The sequence below is a fragment of the Myotis davidii genome, unplaced genomic scaffold, assembly GCF_000327345.1.
Source record: "Myotis davidii unplaced genomic scaffold, ASM32734v1 scaffold54, whole genome shotgun sequence".
Taxonomy (NCBI): Eukaryota; Metazoa; Chordata; class Mammalia; order Chiroptera; family Vespertilionidae; genus Myotis; species Myotis davidii.
Window position 1 is genome coordinate 4,596,688 of NW_006287915.1, and position 13,983 is coordinate 4,610,670.

The following is a 13,983-nucleotide window of genomic DNA, read 5'->3' on the forward strand; positions in this document are numbered from 1 at the left end:
CACAGTGGGGATCAAAACTACAAGGGCATGTGCCTTGACCGGAAATCGAACCATGACCTCCTGGTTCATAGATTGAGGTTCAACTTCTGCCAGGCTTGGCTGGTTCTTTGTAGAGGTTAGTGCCTAAGTATACATAGAATGAATGAACAGAGGATATGTGTTGTGTCCAGCAGAGGAAAAAGAGCTAGTATAATTCTGATTAGTTTATAGTATATGGTCAAAGTGATGTTTATCCATAATCTAAAAACAGAATTTTAAGTTTCTTTTTAGATTTTATTCTATGAATAAGGCTATTTTTAAGGTAGACAAATGTGTGTTAATGAAAGAATGTGATGCAGAGAGTTTGGAACATGTTATCAGGACAGTAACATGAAAATTACATAGGGAAAACACCAAAAATTTTTCACTTTAAAATTACTCAGTGGTAGTTTATTTAGTGGTCTCAAATAATAATGGAGATTGCTGAAAGGTTGTTGTATTTCATAATGGTCTATTTTTGTGATTTTTAAAATGTTATATTAAGATAGCAAGTTATTATTGTAAATGGGAATCAGTCTACATTAGTGTTTGTATTGGGGAGAGGTGGTGAACTATATGAGAATCTGTATTTGGAAAGCATAGTTTATGTTTAAATGATTATCTAACTTACTTTGAGGTATAAAGTAGATATGGTCAATAAATGTTTGCTTATGATTATTGACTAGGTCAGGGGTCCTCAAACTTTTTAAACAGGGGGCCAGTTCACTGTCCCTCAGATTGCTGGATGGCTGGACTATAGTTTAAAAAAAAACTATGAACAAATTCCTATGCACACTGCACATATCTTATTTTGAAGTAAAAAAACAAAACGGGAACAAATACAATATTTGTATTTGCATGTGGCCCGCGGGCCATAGTTTGAGGACCCCTGGACTAGGTATTGGTAAAATATAATTTGAAGCCATATTAGAAAAAACCAACAAAATGGAGCTAAATCTAATATTTATGATAAAATGACTAACAAGGTTTACAATACAGGGTGGAGCAAAAGTAGGTTTATAGTTGTTCATATGGAAAATAATACAATAAATAAGAACAAACTCTGCTTCATGTACTCACAACTGTGAACCTACTTTTGCCCCACCCTGTATACACAAAAGGATTTTCATAAATATTTGTTGTAAGTGCCTTACAATTAAAACAGACTTTCCTACCCTTGCCTTTGTGAAATCTAGTTGCTTGGGAGGCATTCCTTATTAAAAGAGGGTGTCAATAATATAAAAAGACTGTTGCTAGGATCCAAGCAAAACAGCAGTTTAAGCTCTGGCCGGGTAGTTCAGTTGGTTCGAGTGTCGTCCCGATACACCGAGGTTGCCGGTTCAATCCCTGGTCAGAGCACATATAGGAATCAACCAATGAATGCATAAGTAAGTGAAACAACAAATCGATGGCTCTCTCTCTCACACCCATCAATAAAATAAAAAGAACAACAACCCAGCAATCTAAACAGTTGGGGGGCGGGGGAAGTATTTGTTTTTTGTTTTTTTTCAATCATCAAGTAGCATTTACTTTATAGGAAAGATTTATAGCAATTTACGATTAGGTGTATGTTACTTTTAGATGGTGGTGTCAGAAAGCTTGAATCAGGATTAAATAACTTCATGATACATCATGATACATTAGTAAATTTTTGCTGGATTTGATCAAAACTATTAGAAGGAAAGTGTTCTTATTAAACATTTATCTGGTGAAGTAAGGCAAACTCTTTTTTAATTGTTCAAGTGGTGACTATAAGAATAGTTCTGATATTCTATTTTGTAAAATAATTAGCACTTGCATAGCTTTATTCACAGACACGTGTTTTTGTAGAGGAGTGCATTTTATTTCCCTTATGCAGTATGGTTGTTCTATTCTACCCTTACTAAGAAAGGAAATAAAAAGCAAGCTGATGTGTAAGAAAAACGGATTCCATTTTAAGTTGTAAGTTGTAAAGATATAATATAGTAAGTACTGTTTTATGATTAAATTCTACTGTAAGTTTATGGGGGGAAGGAAAAGCTTAAAAGTTTTGGTATCAACATACATGAAGGCAGAGGGAGTTTTCAAACAGAACTGGTAGCGTATTTGCTTACTAATGCATCAATTTTGAAATTAAAACTTTTTTTTATTTTTTTAGTAAAAGAGTAGTATACAGTTATCTTTCTGTTAAAGGTAAAAGTTAGATCCTGCTCTCTGCATTATTTCACAACATATTTTCTTAGAAGGTTAATATAACCAGCTACCAGTTTTTACTAGTCTGAGGTACTTGAGTCCTTACTAGCTTGAATGACTCAAGGGTACTTCATATTTAAAATATTTTCAAAATATTTTACAATCCATTTTAAAAGATAATATTCTTATGAGGGAGATTATGATTAGCTCACTTTTACTGTTAAAAAGATATAGAAAGTTTAAATAAAAGAACTTGCCCTGTACCTTAGGCTTTTTTTCTGTAAAGTTTCCAAATCACAGTGTCAGTAATAATTTAATACAAACCCCAGCAGTTTTAAAGTCATATTTAATATGGGTTAACTCCTACTTACCTTACTTAGAATGTAATGTCTCAACTTTGGTACACAAAAACATTTTTTCCTAATATAAATTAAACATATTACTTGTAATAGACTGTTCTTCAAAAGTTGTTTAAAAAGGCAAAAACACATCTTGCAAAACTTCCTAGCAAATTTTTAATGTATGCAATTCGCATGTAAGGCACTTCCATGCTTTTTCAAATAAGCTTCATAAAGTTTTCTATTTTTGTAATCAAGTCTTCATAAGTTATACAGTAAGAACGTTACTTCAAGTAAAACTTTATTTAATACCCAATTTTGGCATTATTTCCTTAAATATCTTTACCTTTGAATAGAATAAATGATGGGCATCAAGATCGATGCAAGCTAATCTTTTTTTTTCTTTTTGTGTGCAGGCTAATCTTAAATAAAAGCACTCTTGATCTGGTTTATATTTAGAGAATTGGTAATGTTTTATCTTGTTGGTCTTGTTCAAGAATCTTGAAATCCTCCAAAGGAAGACTGCTTAAGGCAGTTGGTAAAATGTGTTCAGATGTGCCTTTAGGTAATATGTTATTTGCTTCTAGATTCTTCACCAAGCAAGTGGCTTTGATCCATCTTCGAGTTGCTCTGCGTTCTTTTTGTAGGCAAGTTTTCATTTTCCTTCTTAAACTTGCTATTTCTTTTTCCAGTTTAATTATCCTCTTTTTTGCCTCCATAGGATTCCTAAAGGCATAACTGTGTTCAAGTAGCACTTGTTGACTATTAATGTTTGATTTTAAATTAGAAGGTCCGGTTGGAGTACAACTGTTACTTTTCTTCAGAAGATTCTGTGACTTGAGTTTCTGTGCCAAATAATATTAGAGGGTTGTACATAAGTTATGCAATATCACAAATAAATTTTGTCCAGTTTAAATAACAGTATTTAAATTGCTCTTTTAAAAACTGATTTTTAAAAGATAGCAAACATCACCAACCCATCTCATGTAATCATAGATTCAAGTTTCTCAAGTGGTTGAATTAACTCCAGCCACCTATTTCTTTTTGTTTTCCCTCTACAGAGAGATACTAACATTGGTTTGGAAATAGACACTGGACTTCCAAGGTCCTTCCAAATTATGATTTTATGGAGACTTTAAATATCTTTTGTAATTGTCTAAGGCCAAACAATGTAGACATTTATGTGATACTGATTTGATCTCTTTTGTAGGTAAATATTATTTGCTCAATTAATATTTCAGACCTTGGATACTACTTAATAAAAATATATTCCCAAGTATCAAGCCCCTGAATAGATTTAGTACTTATTAATTGTTCAGTTATAGCTTCCACTCAAGGACTTAAAATGCGGGCAGAAATTTTTGCCCAAATCAGAAACCTGAGGAACCTTTTTCCTTTATTACTTTCATTCAATTAGTCAAGTCGTATTAATTCTACATCCTATATATCTCTATCATGAATCATCTCCTCTAGCACTCTTTTAAAAATTATTATTAAATCTATTGGGGTGACATTGGTTAATATGATCATATAGGTTTCAGATGTGGGATTCTATGTTACAAGATCTGTATATTGCACTGTGCCCACCACCCAAAGTCAAATCTTCACCCTTTACCATATATTCAGTCCCCTTCACCCCACCCGCCTCTTCTAGCATTCTTAATGCTACTCCCATCAGGACTATATTATATCTAGCTTGAATATGTCATTACCTACCATAGACTTTATATGGGTACAAAAATCAAAAATGGTTGGAACAGCATCCATTTTAAGTCGTCGAGTTTGTCCTGTTAGGTCAAAACAGGAGGCTTCAAAGTGCTTTGAACAAAGAAAAGTGTGTTTTCCTGGCACAAAATTTTTGCGCCTAACCAGGCGAACCCATTCTTTTCTTCTTTTAGGATCCAAAGGAAACCTTAGAAAAACAAAAACCAAAAAAAACCCTCAAATTCCAACTATCACAGTTCTGGTTGCACCTAAATGGTTAAAACAAATTTTAAGTGGTGATGATTTAAAGTTTCTTCAGCCCAGTTGGTGTGGCTCAGTGGTTGAGTACTGACCCACGAACTAAGAGGTCCCCGGTTTGATTCCTGGTCAGGGCACATGCCCACGTTGAGGGCTCGATCCCCAGTAGGGGATGAGCAGGAGGCAGTTGATTGTTTCTTTCTCACTGATGTTTCCATCTCTATTTCCCTCTCCCTAAAACCAATAAAAACATATTTTAAAGTGTCTTTAATTACATACAAAATGTTACATTTCCAGTATCCAGACAATGTCACAGAAACCAATTCATGCTAATTTTTATAAGTTGTAAAAAAAATTAATAAAAAATGGACTTGAGTGGTCTTATTTTTCAGGGTTTTAAAAAGAGATCTTTCTTCCTACTCCAGTCCTTAACCTGGGCAGTAAAAATAAACAAGACTACAGTAATCTAGGCCCTGGCTGGGTAGTTCTCTGTTGGTTAGAGCATCGTCCCAATACACCAAGGTTGCTGGTTCCATCTCCAGTCAGGGCACAAGAATCAACCAATGAATGCATAAACAAGTGGAACAACAGATCAATCTACCCCCACCCCCCTTTTCCTCTCTCTGTAAAAAAATAAAATAAAAAAAATATGACTAAACTAGATCAAGCTTAAGTAGAGCCGTATAAGCAGGAGTAACTTTACATTGCACAGATCTGCTGCTGATATTAGTACATGGTCAAGATAAATCAAATTAATGCCCAGGTTGCAGGCTCGATCCCTAGTAGGGGGTGTGCAAGAGGCAGCTGATCAATGATTCCCTCTCATCATTGATGTTTCTATCCCTCTCTTCCCCTTCCTCTCTGAAATCAATAAACATATATTTAAAAAAAGATAAATCAAATTATCTACAGATTAAATTTTATCAAGAAAAGCCTAAATAGATTCTCGTATTCCTCTGTGTTCCTTCATTGTGACACTTACCATACTGTTTTTGTTTGAAATAAAAGATTATAAGTTTCTTGAGGACAGGAATCACTGTATCTTTTTATCTCTATCTTTTTTGTTTATTTTGTTAATCCTCACCCAAGGGTATTTTTTCCATTGATTTTTAAAGTGTTTTTTTTTAAAATATATTTTATTGATTTTTTACAGAGAGGAAGGGAGAGAGATAGAGAGTTAGAAACATGGATGAGAGAGAAACATCGATCAGCGGCCTCCTGCACATCTCCTACTGGGGATGTGCCCACAACCCAGGTACATGCCCTTGACCGGAATCGAACCTGGGACCTTTCAGTCCGCAGGCCGACGCTCTATCCACTGAGCCAAACCGGTTTCAGCTAAAGTGTTTTTATTGACTTTAGAGACAGGGAAAGGGAGAGTTAGAAACATTAATGATGAGAATCATCGATTGCTTGCCTCCTGCACGCCCTCCTACTGGGAATAGAGCCCACACCTGGGCATGTGCCCTGACCAGGATTCAAATCCTGACCTCCAGGTTCATGGATTGATGCTCAACCACTGAGCCACACCAGCTGGGCCCATTGAGAGAGAATGGAAGGGAGGAAAGAGAATGGAGGAGAGAAAGAGAGAGAGAAACATCCACGTGAGACACATTGATTGGTTGCCTCCAGAATGCACTCTGACCGGGGCCAGGGATCAAACCTGCAACTCAGGTATGTGCCCTTGACTGGGAATCCAACCAGAGACCCTTTGGTGCTCAGGACCCCCAGGGCCTATCCTCTACTCACTAAGCAAGGCTGGCTAGGGCTTCTCTCTTTAACATGTAGTACAGTTGCCTTGAATAAGGACTTAACAAAAATTTGCTTAATTAAAATGAGACAGAGTATGTAAATTAAGAATGCACTGTATTACTTCCACGTAAACAGCCTATATTTTTTTTTAAAAAAATGAACTCTTAAGCTACGTAATACAGTAGAAATCATAATTATTACAAAAAGTAAAATGCTGCTGACAAGCCCAGCAGTAATGTTTTTCCTTTCATATTTATTTCAAATATAAAATATAGTAATATACTAATGTGTACCCAGTTAAGAGAAAAATATAAGGGACTGTCAAAATTAGTGGTAACTGTGTTGACTGATTGGAAACATAACAATCAACATTCACATGTAACAACTTTGAGTTCAACTCTTCTTTAATATATTTGATTACCTAATGAACTGAGTAGTGTTTAAAAAGAATCATTCATGTTAGAAGATCATGTGGCTCCCCAACTGAAGCTTCACTAGGTAACAGCTTTGGCTATTATCAGATATCCAGTTTGCTTAAATGACCAGCAATGAGGGGCACAAAGAGATGAAAGCCCAGATTTACTGGTAAATATCTTCCAGTCTCTTGTCCCTGTCCCCTCAACTCCAAACATATCCCGACCTGATGATATTATTAGCATTTGTTTGTCACTCTGTAGTTCACATTTTCACAAATTTAAGTTTTTTTCTATTTAATTAGAAACCCCTGATTATTTATCTACTGTTTATCCCTCACCTTTTAATAAAATGTATTCTCATTTCAAAGATCTGTTCCAATATTTAATGGTTTGGAAATATTTCCTGTGCCCTAAGCTAAAAAAATCAAGCTTTGGTTTATAAACACTAACCTTATGAATTTCTTCTTGTTGGGGGCCTCGATAAAGATGCAGAACTTATAAACTAAGTACTATTATTGGATTATCATTTGTATAAGACTCTTCAGAAATATGAAGGCTGTCTTTCAGATATTTAATCCTTTTTTTCTTTAGTTTTTTATAACGAGCTCCCTAATTATGCAATCAGTACCTCCAACTGAACCTTAACTAAATTTTATTTCCTTCTCTTAAGACTCAATTTATGAATCTCATCTTCCTAAAGAAGTTTTTCATGATCAGAAGATAAGGTTAGATGTTTCTATATGATAAAGAATTAACACCACTGTATTCTAATTGCTTGCTTTTCTATCTCCACCACTTTATCATGTTTTTCCTGGTTAGAACTGTTCTTTACTACTTTATCATATTAAGTAAGCACTCAGTGAGCTTTTCTGAGTGAATCAATGAAAAATGCACTAATGGGGCTAGCTTAGCATTACTAAATAATCTTTAGTTATCTGTGTTTAAATAGAATAATAATAAACAATTTTACTTATTTTTTATATATGTATTTTATTGATTTCAGAGAGGAAGGGAGAGGGAAAGATAGAAACATCAATGATGAGAGAGAATCATTGCTTCCTGAACACCTCACACTGGGGTTGAGCCTGCGACTTGGGCATGTGCCCTGACTGGGAATTTAATTGTGACCTCCTGTTTCATAGGTCGACACTCAACCACTGAGTCATGCTGGCTGGGCTAATCAACAATTTTATATTTAATTTTTCCATTATCATATTTTGCATGTGTTGTTTGGATTTTTCTTAATATGTTCAAAGGGGGGTTGAGATAGCCTATAGTTGAATTTATAATAAATCGTCCTCTAAGTATTTAAAAAATAACAGGGTGGCAGATGGATATATGTTTGTCTACACCATAATAAAAGTAGGCTTTCAGAAACATTAGATGTTTGGAAAAAATCACTCAGTATTTTAAGCAATGCTATTTGGCTTGGGTCTTTAATAAATGGCTGAATGCTCATATATTCCAAGCACTGCCCTAGGAACTGTCCCAAGTGGTAAATAAAACTGACCTACTTTTACGGTATCTATCTTCTACTAAGGGCACACTGTAATGGGGAGGACAGAGAATTGAACAACTTGATGCAACAGAAAAGAATGGCTGAGAACTGTTGTCTCTCAAGTCAAATCAGGGTGTCAAGCCTGGTTACTTTACATAACAGCTAGGTAACTTTAGGCAAGTTATGCAACCTTTTTAGTCTTTAGTTTTTATCACCTATAAGGTACCATTTTAATGGTATCTAGTGTGGTTTTAGGGGTTAAATGAGACAGTTTATGGTAAATACTAGATAAATATTATTTGTTACTATAAAAGTAATCACAAATGTCATGGGTGTTCAGGAGGCTTTAGGATAGTAGGAATTAGCTAGAGGAATTAGGGTGGGAACAGTGAAGAGTAATGACATGAAATGATGCAAGAGAACTTTCTAAGTTAAAGAGTAATTTTGAACTTTATCCAAAATGGCATTGGCAAGCCATTATAAGTCACGATTTAGAGCTGATTTTTAAAAACATGTTTTTACTGATTTCAGAAGGAGAGAGGGAGAGGGAGAACATCAGTGAGAGAGAACCACCAATTGGCTATCTCCTGCATGTCCCCTACTGGGAACGGAGGCACGTGCTCCCACCAGGAATTGAACCTGCGACCTCCCAGTGCATGGGACGATGCTCAGTCGGCTGAGCCACACCAGCTGGGGGCATTATCTTATTCTTAAAACTATATATGTCTGTTATATCTATATGGTATAAAGGCTATATAGAATAGTGTGGTACTGCACATTCCTTCCCAACTTTATGATTAGTGATGTCAGGTTGGTAGTTAGAAACCAGATAATGTAGGTTGTATTTATATTACAGAATTAGGGCAAATACTATGAATCAGGGCTTTCCTCTTCCTTGGAGATTCTGTTATTAAACATTTAGCAACACATCACTGATTTACAGAAGTTAGGAGTACATGAATGGAAGCAGTGAACCAGTTAAGAGGCTGTTGTAATCGAGTCAAAAGGGAATGGTAGGAAGGTAAGGAAGGATGACCTTCCGATTTCTGGGTAGATGATGTTTTCATTTACTGAGAAAAGGCATGTGGGAATAGGAGTAGGTTTGAGGGAAGGGCAAATTCTTTAGTACAGTTTTGATATAAATCTGAGGAACTGGAGAGGCCAGGGGAATACTGAGACACTTGGCCTATAGATCCAGAATTCAATGTGATTTGGACTGGAGATAATTTGAGAAGCATCAACATGTAAATGTTAACTGAGACCACAGCAACAGTTGAAATTTTTTTACAAAGAGAGGGTCTGGTAGGAGAGATAGACTACAGAAGTGAAAACCACAAAATTAGTGTCAAATAATTCAAAAGTAGAGAGTATTTCAAGGAGGAAATGATCACATTCCAAGAAAAAGAAATACAGGAGTGACAACTCATGTTAGCAAGAGCAGTTTCAGAAAATTATTCGTGAGACCTAGTCCAGAGTGGGCTAAGACATAAGAAAAATGAAGATAGTTAAGTTCAGGCAACATAAGTTGTATATGGGAATAAAGAAGTCTACCAATGTCTTAGGAGAGGAGTTAGTTCATATTGTTTGTTTATAAAGTAGAAATGTATTTTTACTTTTGTTATTTTATGACCTACATTTTTGGGTTACACATGAAAATGTTAATTTCATAAGCAAATAGTCAAACATGGAAAGGAAGTATGCATGCTACTGTATCACTGTGTATCTCTTAAACATTCAATATTATTGGTCCTAGACTCTTCCCTCTTTCTCTTCTTCCAAAACAAATACAATAGTTTCTCCTCAAATATTTCTCAAATCTGTCCACTTTTTTCCATCCTTACTGTCACTGCTACTCTAGTCTAGGCCTCTGGGTGGACTCTCCCTTATTTTAAGGCAGGCTCCTGTTTTTTCTCTATCAGCTCTCACCTCTCCTATTCTAGTGCTGGTTGTGCCAGCAAAGAAGTACACCGTGTAGTTCAGTTGACACTGTAGTGTAGATTTCCTTGTGAAAGAAACAGTGGGTAAGTGAATATTCTTTAAACAAGCTTCTTTCTCACTGAATTTCTCTCTCGATGATGCTCAACCAGCACTTTCAGTAACACTATTCTCCGTATTTCAGCCAGAGGACTTTTTAATATGCACATTTAATCATGCCACTCTTTTAAAACGTTCCCTGGCTTCTCAAGTACTAATGGATAAAACAGAAAATCCTTAAAGGGGCACACCAGACTATGTCACCATTTGGTCTCATTTGAAATTTCACATCCTTTGAGAAGTGTTACTTTGACTTTACAAGGTAACTTAGTTCTCCCTGAATGTCTTTTCTGTGGCACCTAAACTGCAATTATATTTGTCTTTTCTTTTTTATTATACTCTAAACTTCAAGAATATAAGAATTTTCTGGATCTCTCGCATGATGCCAGGCAAATAAGAAGTTGGTACACATTTGATAGATGAACAAAACAGTACATTTGATGAAGTAGTTGAAAACAGAAACATCACAAAGATTTTTTTTTAAAGTGGCAACTTTTAATAAGGGGGTACATTTAGTCATCATGAGGTAGGGAAAAGGTCAAGAATATAATTTTCTACATCCTATGAATGTATTAAGTTGTGAGGTATATAAAATCAGAACTGTTTACACTTAACTTTTTTAATGCTTTTCTTCAGTCACATGGCAGGCACTTGCAGAGAAGGTAAACATTTATTTACTGTATTTCATGTAGTGTTCAAAGTGCTTTCAAGAGTTTTGATTTGAGAGAACTAAAGAATTTTCATTGGCCCTACCTGGTTTGGCTCAGTGGATAGAGCGTCAGCCTGTGGACTGAAGGGTCCTGGGTTCGATTCTGGTCAAGGGCACAGGCTTGATCCACAGTAGGGGGTGTGCAGGAGGCAGCCGATCAATGTTCTCTCTCATCGTTGATGTTGATGTTTCTCTCTCTCTCTCTCTGAAATCAATAAAAATACATTAAAAAAAAAAAAGAACTTTCATTGCTCTTCCAGCAAAGAAGGAAGAACACCTAGGTTCTTTTTATTACTGCTAGTTAGAAAGCATATCTTTTGCACTTTCATTAATATAGCTTAATTCCATGATTATCATCAATGATGACTCAACTCCTCTGCAGAGTTACTGTATGGGACTATCAGAAAAAATCCAAATGCTTCTCATGTCAATTCAGCTAGCTGATTTTAATGGGAACACAGTAGGCTTTAAGGCAGTGGTTCTCAACCTTCCTAATGCCGCGACCCTTTAGTACAGTTCCTCATGTTGTGGCGCCCCCCAGCCATAAAATTATTTTCGTTGCTACTTCATAACTGTAATTTTGCTACTGTTATGAATCGTCATGTAAATATCTGATACGCAGGATGTGTTTTCATTGTTACAAACTGAACATACTTAAAGCATAGTGATTAATCACAAAAACAATATGTAATTACATATGTGTTTTCCGATGGTCTTAGGTGACCCTGTAAAAGGGTCGTTCGACCCCCAAAGGGGTCGCGACCCACAGGTTGAGAACCTCTGGTTTAAGGTGATTGCCGGCTTGAACAGGAAGATTTCTTACGGAGTCATTAATGTCAAGTCCAGTCTAATACACAGGAGTAAAAGAGTAGAAAATGAAGGTATCCGGCTGTCACTTTTATAAGGAGTAATCACCATACAGAACTTGGATTTCTTTTATAAAGCAAGTACATCTTCCCCAAGGGGAGAAATACTGGGCAGATCTGAGCAATACACAAAGGGAAAACACAATGCTTCCCTGCTACCCCCTAGGACTAGGTAGTGAAGGGATCAGAATTCGCAGAATCCTCGTGTTCCTTCGACACAAGCAATAGTTAATCTAACGGCTCTCACCCCCGCTCCCCGCCCAGGTTACCTGTGGAAGCTGATGTTAATGTGCTTGTTGTAGGTAGTGGCACAGCCCGCCGCGGCGCAATTGGTCGGCATGTCCCTTCCCCCCTCATTCGGCGCCGTCGTGAGCCTGTCCTGAGGCGCTGACGGCTACGCCGGGCCAGCGAGGCAGGGGACAGATCCGCAGAGCAGAGTCGTGGGGCGGGGTGGGCAGCAGGGGTGCGGATGTGTGTGCGTCGGAGGTAGGGATCCACCTTCCCTCTTTATGAATATGGCCGACTTGAGCCCACAGAGCCGTCAGTCCCGCAGCGCCAGTCGCCTTCCTTTGCCTTCACCAACATGGCGGACACAACCCGGTCCCCTCCCTGGCCCCCAAAGGGGAGAGGGACTACTGCGTCTCTTTAGGACCTGTCCTTGGAGAAAAAAAGAAAAAAAGAAAAGAAAAGGGGTACCATCCACCTCCCCGCCCCCTACTTCTATGATACACTCTCCAGGCCGAGATTAAGAACAGACCCGCCCATTCCAACACGCATCCAGATATCCCAATCCAGTACGAGGTGGGTGTGAGTTGTAGACTAGGACAGCCCCTAAAACAGGAAAGGAAAAACTACAAGTCCCACTGAGAATCGCGTGGTCTTCATCGTTATCGCGGGAACTGGAAGCCTGGTTTCCGGTCTTCCGTCGGAAGTGACGTCGTGGGCCACTTTCGAGCCCCTTTCTCGCGAGGCGGAAGAGCTCCATTCGCGGAGGAGCAAGGGGGCGCTAGGGTAGGGAACTGGGTTGTGACGGTCCGGCGAGAGAGAGGGCTGGGGTGCCGGGAAGTTGGGGAGCACAGCCCGCTAGGTGTTCGATAGGGTAAGGCCGCACCGACCGGGTCCGTTAGGAAAGAAGGGGCCGAGAAGTAAGGTAATTGTCGGGCGGTTCCCCGGACTGAGGACTCCGGTTGTGTGGAAGGCGCTGCTCCCGGGATGGCGACGGCAGATCCTCCGGCCGCAGCGTCCAGTGGCCTGTCGCCCAAGGAAGAAGGGGAGCTAGAAGATGGGGAGATCAGCGACGACGATAACAGCCAGGTACGGAGCCGGAGCAGCAGCAGTAGCAGTGGCTGCGGGCTGTTGCCTTATCCGCGGCGGAGGCCTCCTCACCCGGCCCGGGGCGGTGGATCCGGCGGAGGCGGTGGCTCCTCGTCGTCATCGTCCTCTTCGCAGCAGCAGCTGCAGCTGAGGAATTTCTCACGCTCGCGGCACGCGTCGGAGCGGGGCCACCTCCGGGGACACAGCAGCTACCGACCCAAAGAGCCGTTCCGCTCTCACCAGCCCTCCGTGCGGATGCCTTCGAGCTCGCTGTCCGAGAGCAGCCCTCGGCCGTCCTTCTGGGAACGGAGCCACATCGCTTTGGACCGTTTCCGCTTTCGAGGCCGGCCTTATCGGGGTGGGAGTCGCTGGAGTCGGGGTCGTGGCGGGGGTGACCGAGGAGGCAAGCCGGGGGGCAGACCCCCGCTGGGTGGAGGACCGGGGTCCGGATTCAACGGCAGCCAGAGCTGGCGGGAGCCCTCTCCACCTCGCAAGAGTTGTATCCTTAACGTGGCGCTCGGCCCTGGGTGTGTCACTAGAGTTTCCCTTTAGCGTCCTTCCTAGGTCTGCGGGATGAGTAACTTCTCTGCGCCGCCGGAGCCGCTCGTTTGTTACTTACGGTAAGTTCGTTGGCAGTCCCCATGTGTCACGCTGTAGGGTTTCTCGGGATTCCTTTATTGGGTATATTGCCTTTTAACAGGACCGAGTCATTGTTTGGGGCCAAGCTAGTGGAATCTAACAGTCTAAGGTCAGGTTTGTAACCGGACCTCAGAAGTCCACGTTTTATTAGCATTTGTCTTCGCTGGTACAGAAACTTTAATACGTGAGGTTAACTTGGACTGTTAAAGGGAGAGGAAAATTACATATAGACAAACGATTTGGGGAATAGTGGGTTTTTGTTTTT

The 13,983-nt window shown here is 39.2% G+C and overlaps 2 protein-coding genes across 4 annotated transcripts in view; one reads left to right on the plus strand and one right to left on the minus strand.

The window, feature by feature from the left end:
* Positions 1 to 2,024: 2,024 nt before the first annotated feature.
* Positions 2,025 to 12,695, minus strand: THAP2 (THAP domain containing, apoptosis associated protein 2). Its single transcript, XM_015561343.1, has 3 exons — positions 12,035 to 12,695; positions 4,245 to 4,440; positions 2,025 to 3,373 (listed from the first exon to the last, which is right to left on the minus strand). Exons 1-3 carry the CDS (start codon positions 12,103 to 12,105, stop codon positions 2,984 to 2,986), a joined length of 657 nt encoding a protein of 218 aa, XP_015416829.1. The 5' UTR covers positions 12,106 to 12,695; the 3' UTR covers positions 2,025 to 2,983.
* A 58-nt stretch (positions 12,696 to 12,753) lies between these two features.
* The window catches only part of ZFC3H1 (zinc finger, C3H1-type containing), a 65,407-nt gene continuing 64,177 nt past the window's right edge, over positions 12,754 to 13,983 (plus strand). For all 3 annotated transcript variants that reach the window (XM_006759738.2, XM_006759739.2, XM_015561342.1), the window contains exon 1: positions 12,754 to 13,578. In XM_006759738.2, the coding sequence (XP_006759801.1) occupies positions 12,978 to 13,578 (601 nt within the window). In that variant the 5' untranslated portion in view covers positions 12,754 to 12,977. The remainder of the gene's footprint in view (positions 13,579 to 13,983) is intronic.

Coding starts and splice junctions, on each gene's coding strand:
- THAP2 (XM_015561343.1), bottom strand. CDS start 12,105: ATGCCGACCAATTGCGCCGCGGCGGGCTGTGCCACTACCTACAACAAG. Junction 4,441..12,034: donor ATTAACATCAGCTTCCACAG/GTAACCTGGGCG, acceptor TGTTTTTCTAAG/GTTTCCTTTGGATCCTAAAA. Junction 3,374..4,244: donor GTACCCATATAAAGTCTATG/GTAGGTAATGAC, acceptor TATTTGGCACAG/AAACTCAAGTCACAGAATCT.